The sequence below is a fragment of the Cololabis saira genome, chromosome 17, assembly GCF_033807715.1.
Source record: "Cololabis saira isolate AMF1-May2022 chromosome 17, fColSai1.1, whole genome shotgun sequence".
NCBI lineage: Eukaryota > Metazoa > Chordata > Actinopteri > Beloniformes > Belonidae > Cololabis > Cololabis saira.
In genome coordinates, this window is record NC_084603.1 from 4,878,426 (window position 1) to 4,893,982 (window position 15,557).

General features: G+C 39.4%; 1 protein-coding gene across 1 annotated transcript; it reads left to right on the forward strand.

Annotated features, from left to right (window-relative positions):
• The first annotated feature begins 7,881 nt into the window (after positions 1–7,881).
• Positions 7,882–12,908, forward strand: gfral (GDNF family receptor alpha like). The gene is made up of 9 exons (XM_061745446.1): positions 7,882–7,938; positions 8,162–8,290; positions 8,662–8,817; positions 8,995–9,054; positions 9,150–9,465; positions 10,894–11,153; positions 11,244–11,324; positions 11,420–11,501; positions 11,605–12,908. Exons 1-9 carry the CDS (start codon positions 7,902–7,904, stop codon positions 11,663–11,665), a joined length of 1,182 nt encoding a protein of 393 aa, XP_061601430.1. The 5' UTR covers positions 7,882–7,901; the 3' UTR covers positions 11,666–12,908.
• Positions 12,909–15,557: the final 2,649 nt, after the last annotated feature.

Genomic DNA, 15,557 nt, shown 5'->3' on the forward strand with positions numbered 1-15,557 from the left:
GTTGAATTAACGTTTGTATATTTTGTATTGTGTTATGTATATTGTGACTTTAAATGTTAATTATTTTAGGGTTACTAACTTGATTGCGCAGCAATCTGATCAATGTCTTGTTCTTTTTTTTATATACTTTATAAATGAATTAAACTTGTCTGTGTGTATTATTCTAAGATTTTGAAGACTTTATTAAGCTCTGGAGGGAAATTTAATTGTTGTAGAAGCAACAAATCAGACAAGCAATAGTAAAAAAATAAATAAACATTGACATTTTCGTATGCTGAGAAGGCATACATACTGTATATACCCATATATAAAATATATACCGTATTTCAGATGCACTGTATATACATATATATACACACAAATAAGTGTGTGTGTGTATATGTACAACTTTATACATCGGGCTGACTTACTGGTCAGTTCAGTCCTGAATCTGTCCAGGCTGGTGGTGGAAGTATTATCGAGCCTGGACGAGTCTGCTGCTGAGGCGTCTCCTCAAACTCCTCAAGCGTGTCATGGAGGGGGTGGGAGATATTGTCCATGATTGCCAGCGGTTTTGCCAGAACTCTGTCCCTAACCACCGCCTCCGGAGTTGGGAGCTTCATCCCGATGACAGACTCTGCCTTTTTGATGAGTTTGTTCAGTCTGTTGGTGTCCTTTGCAATGATGCCTGCGTGCCAGCACACCACAGCAAAGAAGATGCTCGCAACGACAGATTGATAAAACATGCGGAGCAATGTGCTGCATAACTTAAAGGACCTGAGTCTCCTGAGACTCCTACTGAGACCCTTCTTGAACATTGCATCTGTATTAGTGGACCATTCCAGCCGTGATCCAGTTGAACTCTAAGATATTTATAAGAAGTCACCCTTCTTATAAATAAAGTCACACTTTCAGTGATGTCAGTCGGGTTTAGCCTCCCTGCTACTTCTCTTGATCCTGCTCAGTATTTCCTAAGCTATCAGGGAACCTATTATGAAAAACACGTTTTTTCTTGCTTTAACATATATAAAGTGGTCTCCCCTCACCCTGCCAACTCAAAGAAGATGAAAAGCCACCAAATTCTGTAGTGTCTGTTCACCCCGCCCGGCTGAATCTTCCAGTGTCATGTGACTTCTACGTAGGGTTGCCACCCGTCCCGTAAAATACGGAATTGTCCTTTATTTGAGAAAAAAATGTTGCGTCCCGTATTGAACTAATATGGGATGCGATTTGTCCCGTATTTTCATTAATTTTTACACCATATTCTAGTTGAATTATTGAAATAAGTTAACTTTTACACCATATTCTAGTTGAATTATTGAAATAAATGAACTTTTACACCATATTCTAGTTGAATTATTGAAATAAATGAACTTTTACACCATATTCTAGTTGAATTATTGAAATAAATGAACTTTTACACCATATTCTAGTTGAATTATTGAAATAAATGAACTTTTACACCATATTCTAGTTGAATTATTGAAATAAATTAACTTTTACACCATATTCTAGTTGAATTATTGAAATCAATTAACTTTTACACCATATTCTAGTTGAATTATTGAAATCAATTAACTTTTACACCATATTCTAGTTGAATTATTGAAATAAATTAACTTTTACACCATATTCTAGTTGAATTATTGAAATCAATTAACTTTTACACCATATTCTAGTTGAATTATTGAAATAAATTAACTTTTACACCATATTCTAGTTGAATTATTGAAATCAATTAACTTTTACACCATATTCTAGTTGAATTATTGAAATAAATTAACTTTTACACCATATTCTTCACCTGTAGGCTATATTCTACATCTGGGCTGATGTGGACATACGTAGCATAGGAGGCTATTTCAGTTGCTATATGGTTGTCTGTCTCTACAGTCATGAAAGTTCAATGCTATTAAAGCATTTTAAACTTTAAATCAAAGCATTTTGTTTTTCATATAAAATAAACACATTTTTATTCAGTTTAGAAGTTTTAGGGCTTTTTTTTTGGCTCCTGCGCTGCTGAAATCAGGGCGTCCCTTATTTCTATTTCTGAAAGGTGGCAACCCTACTTCTACGAGCCGTTCAGAATCTGCTCCCGTCGTTACGTAACGACGGGAGCAGATTTCCATACGTCTGCCGCTGCTGAAACCACGCCCACAACTAACTCCGCCGGCCGGAACGTCCGCCATTGTTCAGAAGCGGTGGCTGTTTCCTCAGCGAGGGACAGTTTTTGCATCGACACTTACCCTCATAAAATGATCAGTACGGACCCGGCAACTGCACACGAGTTATTTTTTTATGTTATTTATATTTGTCTACAAGTATGATCTTTGCATGGGCTAAGTGTTTAGCTCAGCTCCGGAGCACCGGGGCCGCTCACCGGACCAGACCGGTTAGGAGCCCCGGTGGCTCCAGTGTTCCCTAACGGAGCCACTCACTCGTTAGGTAACACCGGAGCTCTATTAGTAATACATTTTTCTTCTGTCTATGGTTTCAGATCTTCCAAGCAATGCACCTGGAGCTGTTCAACGACACCTTCAGAAGATGCACGGTCCTTCCTTGAGCCAGCAATAGTGCATACATGTTATTTATATACAGCTTATGTTATTTTATTTTTTTAACAATAAAGTTGTCATTTGTGAAAATTCAGTGTTGTGATTTCTTTACAGTTAACACGATTCATTTGTCTTGTAACATAAGAAATGAAATGATGAGGAATCGGAGTAAAGAACTGTGGTGTACCTGTTTAGAATTCAATTAAATCTTCCTGTTTGAAGACAAGGTGACCCGGTCAGGAAACTAAAGGCTGATTTATGGTTCTGCGTTTCACCAACGCAGAGCCTACGGCGTAGGGTACGCGTCGATTTGACGCAGAACCGTAATTCAGGCTTTAAGATCCGTTTACACCGTGTCATAACTGCATGCGAGCGTCCGACTATCCCGTCGAGCTGCGTGACATCGGACGCTCACTGTCCACACTGACTCCGTTAAACTCGCGGCCAGTTAGGACAGTCTAATACAAAAAAAATAAAGCCATGGAATTTATTTTGTCGCAGAAGCTCGCTTGCATGGGACAGGCTTTGTGTACGCAGCCGGCTCTTCTCCCCGGAGCGAGGCTTTGTGTCCTCCCCTGCTACACGTCATTCAGGCAGCCAATCAGCGCAGTGCCTCATTATCATAGCCTCCCCGCCCTTCAGAATCCCTCACAGAAAAGGAGGTTAGAAGCGGTAAAACTAGAGACATGGCCCAGAGGCTGAATTTCTGTTTTATTCTTTAGACAGATTTTTTTTAAGACATTCAAGGCCTGTTTAAAATATACATTAAATGCCATAATAGGTCCCTATATATATATATATATATATATATATATATATATATATATATATATATATATATATATATATATATATATATATATATATATATATATATATATATAATATAATATAAATTAAAATTTATAAAAAATGGTTATTGGTACAAACTATAACTATGCATTGTTTGAATTTGTTGATGTTATAAAATGTATGAATATGTATTGTCTTATTTATATCTAAATGTTAAACAGAATTACTTTTTATTTTTTCTTTACTTTCTGTTTTTCCTTTCTTTTTATATGCTACCTCTTTAGGTTTGCTTTTAATATTTTGTTGTAATGTACTGTGTATTATGTGTCATACCCCAGGAAGAATAGCTGCAGTCTTGCTGTAGCTGATGGGGATCCAAAGTAAACTATAAACTGTAGCAGGTGACGTCCTGCAGGGTCGGTGCTCACATAACGTATCTGTGTGTAAACAGCGGCCTCTGCCTCGGCTCGGTCGACTACTACTCTATTTTTTGGGGATGGAGTGCACTCACATCGGTGGAGACGCACGACGCAAAGACAGGATCCTAGTAACGGCGTCTGCTGTCCAACTGCTTGGCTGTGAGTGCAGTCAGTCACCTATGGCGCTTTTCCACTAATACCTACTCAGCCTGACTCGACTCGCCTCGGTTTGGTTCTTTTCCACTAGGGGTCTAACATGCCGAGTAGATACTTTTTCTGTATCTATTCTGCCGAGGTTCTAAAAGCAGATCCAACAAAACTGAGGTAAAATGAGCTCTTTAAAGGTGACTTATGAAAAAACACGTCCCTCAAAGCATTTCTTTAAGGGTTTAAGGTCATTACCTCCTAACAAAAAGGATAACGCAAAGCTGTAACACAAACTTCAAATGAGGGACACCCAGCAGGAGAAGGGGGTGGGGTTAGGTTGTTAACTCCACCCCCTACAACTAGCTGCTAAATGCGTTTAGCTAGTGTTTTTCCCTGTTACTGCTGTGCAGTAACCACAGGTTGCTGCCTCCAAGGTCCACTTACTTTTTCCAACAGCACTGTGAATGTTTAATGGGTGCTCAATTGTTTTTGTGTGCTATCATGTCATGCACATTGTGATTGTCTAATATTAAGACTCAGATGAAAAACAGATTACATTTGATTATAAATTAGTGAAGAAAACCAGTTAATTCCAAACGTTTGACATATTTTTCTTGCTACTGTGTGTTAGGCACCATCACCTTGCATATTGAGAGACACTTTTATTGTGACTCCAACAATACCTGTGAACAAATTAATTTCATAGTTATCTTCCTTTTTTCCCTGGAGTGGGATTTGTTTTTTATACATGGTGGATTTTTTTTTTTAAATACTGCCTGATATAATGTATGTGAATGTAATTGGTGTTCCTGCACTAAAAAAACAATGCAAGGTGGCTTTAAGATTCATATAATACATATAGAACAATATGGTCATTCACACCATCATTTTTATTTTTTTGCAGATATTTCTTTATTTTCTTGTCTGTCTCTTATCCACTGAAGCCACTCAGTGCTTCGCTTAAACACACTTAAGCGTCTGTGTGTTAGAATAGAATAGAATAGAATAGTTTATTGTCATTATACATGGGTACAGTGACATTAAAAGCAGCATCACCTTTCCAGTGCAAAGACAGTGCAAACAGATATAGATATAGAAATATAAATAATATAAAAAGGATAAGGTGCATTTTCAAATAGTCAAATTAAGACCTGAGATCCTATCTACAGATAATAACATAATAACTACACATGTGGTGGAATATAGCACGGATAGGCCGGGAAAAAGTATTTGATTTTTTGTATTTGATTTATTTTGTACATGTAAAAAAACAACAATTCAAGAGATAAGAAAACAAAACAAAGAAATTCATACTTTAACACTTGATATCTTAATTTACATGTGCCAAAAATTGCACGGTCAAAACAGTAATTGAAGACATTCAACTTTTGTTCAGGGCGATTATGGCTTTAGGGAAAAAGCTGTTTTTCAGTCTGTTGGTTTTGGACCTGATGACTCTGTAGCGTCTTCCTGAGGCAGCGGGTCAAACAGGTCAGAGCCGGGGTGTCTTTTTTGATTTTAGTGGCTCTGCTGAGGCAGCGGGAGGTGTAAATGTCCGTCGGGGGGTGGGGGGTGGGGGGGGCAGCCGATGATCTTCTGCGCTGCTTTCACCACCTGCAGCTGCCATACCATACTGTAATACAGTGCGTCAGCAGGCTCTCCATGGATGAGCAGTATTCAATTCAATTCAATTTTATTTGTATAGCGTCTAATACAACAAAAGTTGTCTCTATGCGCTTTTCAGAGACCCAGAACATGACCCCCGAGCAATTATTACATAAACAATGGCAGGTAAAAGGGGGGGGTGACCGCAGGCCAGCACGTAGCTCCTGAAGCTCCGGCCTGCAAACATGCACAAAAGCGAAAAAAAGGGGCCAGCAAAGAAACTACAGCAACGATGGACAAGAATGATGGCTATGAGATACTTAGATACTTAGATAATAAATAAAAATGGAAAAGGAGAGGAGAAGAAGGGTGAGAGGCACTGCCCAGTGGATCATGTCAGTGCCCCCCTGCAGCATAGGCCTATAGCAGCATATCTACCACGAAGCTATATTTGAGACTAACTATTATAGTCTTGTTCTATAGCTGCAGCTATGACTACTGACTCTAACACACTAGAGGTTTACTAACACCAACTAGAGGTTTACTAAACACTAACTATAGGCTTTACTAAACAGAAAGGTTTTAAGTTTGGTGTTAAAGGTGGAGGTGGTGTCAGCCTCCTTAACCCAGATTGGAAGTTGGTTCCATAGTAATGGTGGCTGATAGCGGAACGGTAGAAGGTCAGCAGCAGGTTGTCCAGCTTGTATCTCCTGAGGACTCTCAGGAAGTGCAGCCGCTGCTGAGCCTTTTTGGTGATGGCGGTGACGTTCTCAGACCAGGAGGTGCTGTCGGAGATGAGGAGGCCAAGAAACCAGAAGGTGTGGACCCTTTCCACTCTCTGGCCGTTGATGTGGCTGGGTCGGTGTTCTGTTTCCTGAAGTTGACAATGATCTCCTTGATTTTCCGGTGTTCAGAGTGAGGTTGTTCTCTGAGCACCAGGCTATTCATCGAACCACTGGCAGCTTCCATTAGACAATGCAACCACATCTCTCTTACTCTCAAAAAAAAACAAAAAAAACAAAGGGTGGGGGGTAAATAATCCTTTCGCTGCCGTCCTACCTGCCTCTTGCTGGGGCTCCCGGTCGGGCAGCTTGGAGTCTGGTGGGGGGACAACCTACTCGCCTCCTGGTGCATCATGGGTAGGTTTAATCTGACCCCCTGCTCGCCTCCAGAAAATCTGGTGAATTTTCAAAATAAAAATACCACGATGGGCTCTGAGGGATTTACAAGAGATCTGAACCAAGTACAAGGAGAGGTTCAGTTTAAAAGTTGAACATCCTTTTTATAATTCCAGAAAGGACAAAACACGCATACAGTCTCAAAACAATCAGACAAACCATTCAAGCATGCAGCATCAAAAATATTCTGCTTCTGAGCGTTTTGCATGGCGTTTTAAATGTATTTTCAAATGTTTATTTTGGGTCTTGTTATATTTTCTAATTCTAATCACAATTAGCTTGCTGCACAACTTAAATTTATTCAGGCTTAGTCTATACACAGACACTTGGTTAATCAGGGACACGTGTCCAAATCAGAGGGCAAAAGGCAGTGCCAAAGGATACGAGGTGTATTAAAAACACACTGAAGCTTATCCAAGGACCTGGAACACTCGGCGAAGAAATTGAGTTTACACAGAAGCTGCGGAGACAATAGGATGAAAGTGTAATCATTTGGTGAAGAAAGAAGGCCCCTTATCTCATTTTACAATTTGCATGCCCAGTTTTATAGGCCATCGGAAACTGATTGTACAGGCGGGATCAGGCTGAATATTTCTGGGAGACAAATTAAGAAGAACAGCAAAAGATCCCAAAAGGTTATATCACTGTGGATTACTGAACTGCAACCACAAAGTATGAATAAATCAAATATTATTTCTTAAGTCAACAAATGGCAAAAGTAGGGACAAAAGAATCTATGGAGAGCTCCAGGGAAGAGAGTTTTCTGTCTTAAGTGAGGAAAGAGTGGACATTGAAACAGGAAACAATAAAACAATATCACAATGAATTCTGTGCAATTAAAGTTGTGCTTATTTACAACACAAATGAGCCCCCAGTGTAAAGTTCAAATCTTTCTTGTTGTATAGAGTTGAGTTTAGTCCAACTACAATCCATTTAAATCATGTTCTTTATATTTTATTCATGTGCCAATTTTTTCCAATTCCAAAAATAAACTGATAATTAGGTATAAATAAACACTTGACCAAAGTTTCATGTACGATGTGTTTTTATGTTGTTTTGGTGTCATTGGCAGGTGTAATGTAATTACAGAGCTCAGGGTACAGCTTCCAATAAACATGTTACATCCCGTTGACCGTGCATGGTGTGTCACAGCTGAAGTGGTCACATCACACCGAGGGACGGATCAGGGGCAGGGGAGCTTCAGTTGTCCACCCAGAGCAGCCAACATGCAGCTGAGACATCTGGAGGCTGCTGCCTTTCTCGGTGAGTAAACTGGCTCCAACTCTGTTTGCACAGAGAAACCTGCAGTCGTATCTGCTTCGTGTTTTTTTTTTTTTAGGACTAATGGTTTATTAATCTACAGCTGTTCAACAAACCAACCAAATCTTCACCAGTAATTTGTTTGAAATCGCATTTTTATGAGTGCAATTTAATATATATTGAAATGAGAGATAAACAAATCAGTAATTTTTAATCTGTATTTCAGGGATTGTTATTCCTCAGATATGCTGCATGAAAATTTCTTCTCCAGCTTCTGACTGTTTGCCTGCGGTGGATACCTGCATGTCAGATTTATGCAAGCTTGAAAAGGCACTTTATGCTGGCGTCTGTAAAGGTACAAATAAAATGTTTTACAGTTTTGCATTTATTGCTCTTGTGCACTGGAACATGTAATCACCGTCACTAAAATGTTGCAGTGCCAGGTCAAGTGCAGCTACTTTTGCTCAAGAAGCTAATTTCATGAAGCTTATAGCTTACATATCATAACTGAGACAGAAGTGTGTGTCAAAGTGAAGATAATTAATCACAGGATAATGATGATGATGGTTTGATATTAGAATCTTGTATCATGATGCTGAATTGCAGATAACTTCATAAACGCAGCAGGGGTCACTTACATTAGGAAACACCTGTTATCCACATGAGTGCTCATGCTTATGGAAAATCCTGTTTTTCTGCCTCCCCCGTGTGTTTGTGATATTCAAGATGAAGAATGCCAAATAAAGAGCTCAGAGGTCTGTAACCTGACCATCCAGACCGCAATGAACCAGTTTCCTGCTCTGCGAGGGTGTGTGTGTGCCTGGGAGGAGGAGTTCTGCGACTCCATACAAGTGCTGGCTAAACAATGCCCCCGTATGCCAGGTGCAGACTTCTTTGATAAGCATTCGTGTGAAATTGCATTTTTGTTTAACAAAGGTGATCCTATCTATGAGCAAGACTACTCTGCAGCATTTACAGCATGCGCTTCACAAAAAGCACACAGTTTTAATGGGCTTCTGTTGTGGAAGAACTAATCCTTTTTCCCCATTATTTGAACAGTAATTCAGAAGAAGACAAGCGAAATGATGGACTGGCAATCAAGCAATTTAATAGACTACGGTAGTAATCTGTTCAGTACAATACTCATCTCAGAAATAATGGGGAAGTAGTAAGGAACTGTAAAGTTTCACTCAGCCGTGACCTCTTTCTTACAGTATATGATGCAGCTGGATCCTGCGTGGACCGAATTGGTGTTTGTCTCAGTGATTCAGTTTGCAACAGACACCTGGTACCTGTTCTTCAGGCATGTGAGGCAGAGCAGTGCAGCAGCGACCACTGTCAGCAGGAGACGCAACAGTTTTATACCAGCATGCCCCAAAATGCTGCAATAATGCTGGTAATGTGCGAGTGTGAGGCTTCGGAGCAGAGCTGTCAGCTGATGAAAACTGCTGTGCAGACTGGCACGTGTGGAGAAGAGACCAGGATCTGTCAGGAAAGGCTTGGCCAGTGTGTTGAGGATGCAACCTGCAGGTATGTTCTCTGGCACTAAAAAGGTAAATGTGATTTGTATAGAAGACAATTCATGCACAAAACATCCACCAAAGAATGAAATGCAAATTAGTTTTTTATTTGACAAGAAATTTAAGTTCAAAATTTAGTGGAAACTAAAGTCATGAGCAATAACCAGTACTGGAGTTGAGGGGGGATGAGGGGGGATGGCATCCCCCCCTGAAATAAAAATGGTCAAAATCATCCCCCCTGTAAAACTGCCTTCCCCCTTTCCATCCCTTATCTCATTTCATCAATGAATGTGGTTTTACTGCTATTTCAACATTTAGAGTCATCACCAGAAAAATAACACCAGAAAAATGTGACAATTTTCACCTTTTTCAGGTAAATTTTCTGCCAGTGGGACGAGATGTATCTTCTCATTACAAGCAAAAAATGTTGTTCCACTGGCAGATTTTTCTACTTATTTCAAGTGAAAATCTACTTGAAACAGGTGAAAATTGTTGTTTTTTCCAGTGATGAGTCTTGTTTTAAGTGTAATAAGATTTTTTTTTTTAGACATTTTAACTAGAAATAAGACAAATATTCTTGAAGATTTTGAGTTTTTGCAGTGATCCATTTTACTTATCCTGTGAAGGACAGAGTCATATTGATAAGTTCAGAAAACTGTTTTTTATTGTTGTGTTTCGATGTATTTGATGTAAGCCCAGTGGATATTTAAAGCTTACAGAAGGCTGCATTTAACTGCTGCTATGTCATTCCTGCAGTATTTCTGCAGGTGTTTTGGTCAGTGCTATTATTTGTAATAGATTATATTATTTGTAATCCGCACAAATTATCTGTCCCCATATGATAAAATCCACCATCCCCCCTGATTTTTTTTTTACAACTCAAGTACTGGCAATAACAATGTTTCCAGTAATCACAGGCAGTTTTAAGCACTGATCATATAACAGAACTGTAACTAAATAGTAAAGAAGAACTGGTGATCAGTCTCATGCTATGGAAGACTCTTTCCTATAAATCTTCTCAATCTGCTGTCCATTCCCAGTTTTTACATCTAGGTGGCAGCGAGCTTCCATGCAAGACAAGGTGCAGGCACAACCATCAGGTGTAATTTGGGTCATAATGTCCTCTGCAATTGGACACAGTGTTTATTTGAACATACTGGAGACGTTTTGTTTATTCACACAACTTAATCATATTGAAAATATATATTTATCCACTTGCTATTTGTTTCATTTGGCAATCCTATCCATACACAGGACAGTAGTACTGTACACACAGATATTCCACACAGCTGTTTTAAAGCCTCGGAAAGCAGCAATGCTGTTGAAGTGTAGCGGTTTACTTTTCCAAGAGCCATTTTTAATCAATAAAAAAAAGAATGTAATATTGTCATCTAATAATGCTTGTATATAATACTATTTTTCATCTTATATGTAACAGAAACCTGTTAAAAACCTTCCAAGCCAAATGCTGGAGCCCTGAAGAAGCAGAATGCAGTGAGAGAAATCTTAGGATAGATGAATGTTTCACCCTGAGGGATCCAGCTCTCATCCTCGGCACTCATTCTGACTGTAGAAGAGCCTTCTTGGCTACTTTAGGCACAGTTCTCCATCATCGTTGTACGTGCAAAGGAGTGCACACTGACCATCTACCGGCATGTCGAATGATCCGTGATGTATTTCATAACAGATCACATTTCAGTGAGTACAATTTTGCTTTCTGAAAAATTAGTTTTAGTAATAAAATGTATTTTCATACGGAAACATTTCATGTTTTTAAATGCTTTTCAGTACCGTTTAGAGAAAGCAGTGGTGGTCCTACTAAGCCTCCTGAAATCAAGGGATCTGAGCATGCTCACACATGGTCATACGGTAAAAACCTTGTTTGTAATGCAGTTATTCAACTTCATTTTTTTCATATAAATGACAGTTTATGAAACCATTTGAAATGTATGTGATCTTTTCAGACCATCTGTTGTATTCTTCGGCAGCTGTTTTACTCACAGGAGTCGTTCTGTTTGTGCTTTTGGTTGTTGTGAGTAAAATCTGGTAAGTCACTGCAAACAGATGTGTTATTCCTCTGGAATTGTAGTATTGTAATGTCACGGCAGCATGAGATGATATTTTTGTCTTTGTTTTCTTTATCTTGTAGGCTGTTAAGAAGGAAAAAACTTCGCCATCCACAAAAGAGGGATTGCATTGTTATTTTCTAATGTTTGTTCATCTGAAACTCATATTCAGAGCTCATTAGGAACAATACCATCTGTTGCAGGGATGTTATTTCATTTTGCTAGATAGTTGTTTTTTTCAGGATATTATAAGTAAATGAGTTACAGATTGTACCAGTACCTGTTTTTGTCAAGGTATTGTGATGTGAGCGGCTATAATGCAATGTTTTATCGGCTTTCAAAAATGTTTTTTAATGTCTAAAATGTACCGTGTAATTTCTCTTCTCTTCAACCTTGGATCTTTTCAAATTTCTGTCCAATACGAAAGCGAAGACATGACCAGAGCCATATCAGTGGTTATGAGGAAGCGATGGAAGTAATTAGTTAGCTTGTTCAAGCTCTTCTCTCTTCTGACCTTGTTAAGACACTTGCTACAAAATGTGAATTCATTTAAAATGGAGAGATGTCTGAGTGGAGACGGATCATTAAGTGTTGCAATAATCATTGCAATAAGTGCTGGATGACTTTCTCAAAGTCAAACAGAAGTTTGGAGCTCATTCAAACCTAATGCCACTGTCATATCTCAGCAAATATTGATGGAATTGTATGGATTATTTCTTCATCCCGTGAACCCCAAAGCTTGTATTATGTTGTGTCGAGAGAATTTGTATCCATAGGTCAAATGGATAAAAAGAAAGAAGAATAAATGGAGGTGAATCACTGAGAAACCCAAAGTGAAATCTTCAAAAAAATTACCTGGCTTCCATCCACTATTATAAATTGCTTTGATTGTGACGGATATCCTGACAATTATAATATTTAGTTTTTAGTGTAAGAGTATTTGTGAGGAGAAAAGTGCAGCTGGACAGGCTTCCCAATAATGGCCCATGTAAATGAAATGTTTCACCTCAGCAACATATCAGGATAGTGAGGGGCAGATGAAGCCTGACCAGTTAATGTAGTTGGGGGTAAAGTCACAACAATATGCAACTACACACCACAGATGTAAGGACCGTATAGGCGGTTCACATGGCTGTCAATTTCTGGCCCCAGGAATCCCTCATATCTATATTTAGAAGCTCTGACCCAGTTATCCAGGTATCACACCTCTTACACCCCCCCCCCCCCCCCCTCCCCGCAGCCTACCTCAATAACAGCCCATTACTGCCACACATTTCCCACACCTTTACAGGTGTCAATGTTATGCTTATTACATTGCCGTGCATAAAGTAGGTAAACATTTTTTAATGACCATTGCGTTTAGCAAACAAGCTGCCATATACAACCCCAAGTGAAAAGAGTCATAACATATTCAAAATGCAGTAATTTAAAAAAGATCATAATTTCTTTGATTTTTAGGCTTGCTTTGACAGAATGAACTTAAATTGTTTCATATGTTTTCTTTTAGGCTTTGTTTCATTTAATGTACATGTATTTTTTTCTTCTTTAAAGGAGCCGTCTGTAAGAAATGGCCAAAACTGGTACTGCAGTCACTTTCAAAATATTGTTGAGCGGCGTGTACCCTCCCCCTCCTCCCCCCGACCAGAGGTTGCCAGGTAGGCTGCAGAATGCAGCAGGAACGTAGTTTGCCATGGCTGCAATAATTAGAGCCGAGCTGGCAACCCGGATGCCGAAACAATACTGACTTGGTGATTGGGAGATAGGTGGAGGGTGGAGCTTCAGAAACAATACTGACTTGGTGATTGGGAGATAGGTGGAGTGTGGAGCTTCAGAAACAATACTGACTTGGTGATTGGGAGATAGGTGGAGGGTGGAGCTTCAGAAACAATACTGACTTGGTGATTGGGAGATAGGTGGAGGGTGGAGCTTCAGAAACAATACTGACTTGGTGATTGGGAGATAGGTGGAGGGTGGAGCTTCAGAAACAATACTGACTTGGTGATTGGGAGATAGGTGGAGGGTGGAGCTTCAGAAACAATACTGACTTGGTGATTGGGAGATAGGTGGAGGGTGGAGCTTCAGAAACAATACTGACTTGGTGATTGGGAGATAGGTGGAGGGTGGAGCTTCAGAAACAATACTGACTTGGTGATTGGGAGATAGGTGGAGGGTGGAGCTTCAGAAACAATACTGACTTGGTGATAGGGAGATAGGTGGAGGGTGGAGCTTCAGAAACAATACTGACTTGGTGATTGGGAGATAGGTGGAGGGTGGAGCTTCAGGCCAAAACAAAAAATGACAACATAAACATCAGTTGAGGGCTGCAACTCCTCTTTTTAAACTGGAATATCCTGGCTTGAGTGCTGTTGTCAGTGACATAAGTATTTGAAATGAACATGATTTTTAAATGTCTGTTGACATATCGGGGTCATTTTATGATTCGTTTTATTATTGCTCTTACATACAGCTCCTTTAATTAAATCCATCACTATATGATTTAGACTTGAAAACCTGATGTTTACCGCTATAGCCTCGGGCTCCCATCTCTATACTTGTTCCCGGTTCGTGTTCCAGGGAACTTATTCAAGTTCCCATCAGGCTAGAGGCATGCTGCACCTTAGCCATGTTGTCCATTATAGATGCAACACCCAGATACAGACGATGCCTACGCTCATGTCTCTCAGCAATTTGGTATCACCAAAATCATTTTTTTTAAAGTAACATGTTTTTGGAAAGGGTTGAGAACATGTTCTAACTCACATTCCAACAGCATTTCGACATTGCATAAAATTTAAACGATAACAGATATTCAAATGTCATAAACCAGTATTTTATTCACCACTGTTTCCATATAAAAATTGAGGAAATATATCACCTGGAGAAAAAAGGATAATTTGGAACTTGATGGCAGCAACACGACTGAAAATGTCGGAAAAGGATTGTGCTTCTCCCTAACCCCTATCCCCTAAGAAAACCTCTGGCTGGAGTATGGGGAAGGGAATTTCCCCTTCTTGCCTCATATAAGCCTCAAGCTGCTCAACAGTGCTGGGTCTTCTTCATTGTTTTTTGCACCTGGACTATGAAACCATGCTTTTGTAATTGCCTGCAGGATGTGGTTTAGCATTGTCTTGCTGACATATGTAAGGCTTTTCCAGAAAAAGACAATACCTGGGAGGGTGCATAACTTATCTAAAACCTGCATATACCCCCCCATAATTTCTAGATGTGCTTGTTGCTGCACTCCTTCAGAAGTACTGACAAGCCGGATGGTCCCTCTCCTCTTTGGTCTGGAGGATGCAATGTTGTTGCTTCTGGATCATGTTCACATTTGGTTTCTTCTATGTGAGAACGATATTTAACCTGAACTTGTGGATGGCACAGTGAACTGTGTTGTTCACTTTCGTAAAATGTTGCTGGGCCCATGCAGTGATTTCAATGACAGAATCATGCTTGAAGATCAACAACATCCATTATGTTTTTGGTCTTCAACCAACCGTACAGAGATTTCTCCTGATTCTCTGAATTGTTTGATATGATGTATTTTGGACGGTAAGATATTCAAAGTCTTTGCAATTTTACACTGAGGAACAAGACATTATTTTACACTTTGTATGTAGTTTTTCACAAACTGATGAATGCTAGCCCGTTTCCACCTAAGAGACTCTGCCTCTCCGAGATGTTGTTTTCAGGCCTAGTGAGGTCACTGATCTGTTGCCAATGAGCCTAATTAGTTGCAAGCTGTTACTTGTTTCCTCCAGGTGTTTCTTTTTAATACAACTTAAGTGCAGCTTTTATTGCCAGCATTCCACAATCTGAGATGTCTTGCTATCATCAAATTCAAAATGAGCAAATATTTTTCCTCAAGCAGCAAAATTATTCACTATGTTTCCCATGTTCTGTTGTCAATAAAATATGGGGTTTATGAAATTTGCAAATCCACTGTATTTTGTTTTTATTTACATCTAAAATAGTGGCCCAATCTTTTAGGCAGTGTGTTTAGGGTTAGGGTTAGGTGTACATGGAAAGGACCCAGAAA

Excerpts from the sequence above, each read along its gene's own strand:
- gfral (XM_061745446.1), top strand. The coding sequence starts at position 7,902 with ATGCAGCTGAGACATCTGGAGGCTGCTGCCTTTCTCG. Across the intron at positions 8,818-8,994 it reads ACAATGCCCCCGTATGCCAG|TAATTCAGAAGAAGACAAGC; the intron begins GTGCAGACTTCT and ends TTATTTGAACAG. Across the intron at positions 9,466-10,893 it reads GTTGAGGATGCAACCTGCAG|AAACCTGTTAAAAACCTTCC; the intron begins GTATGTTCTCTG and ends TATATGTAACAG.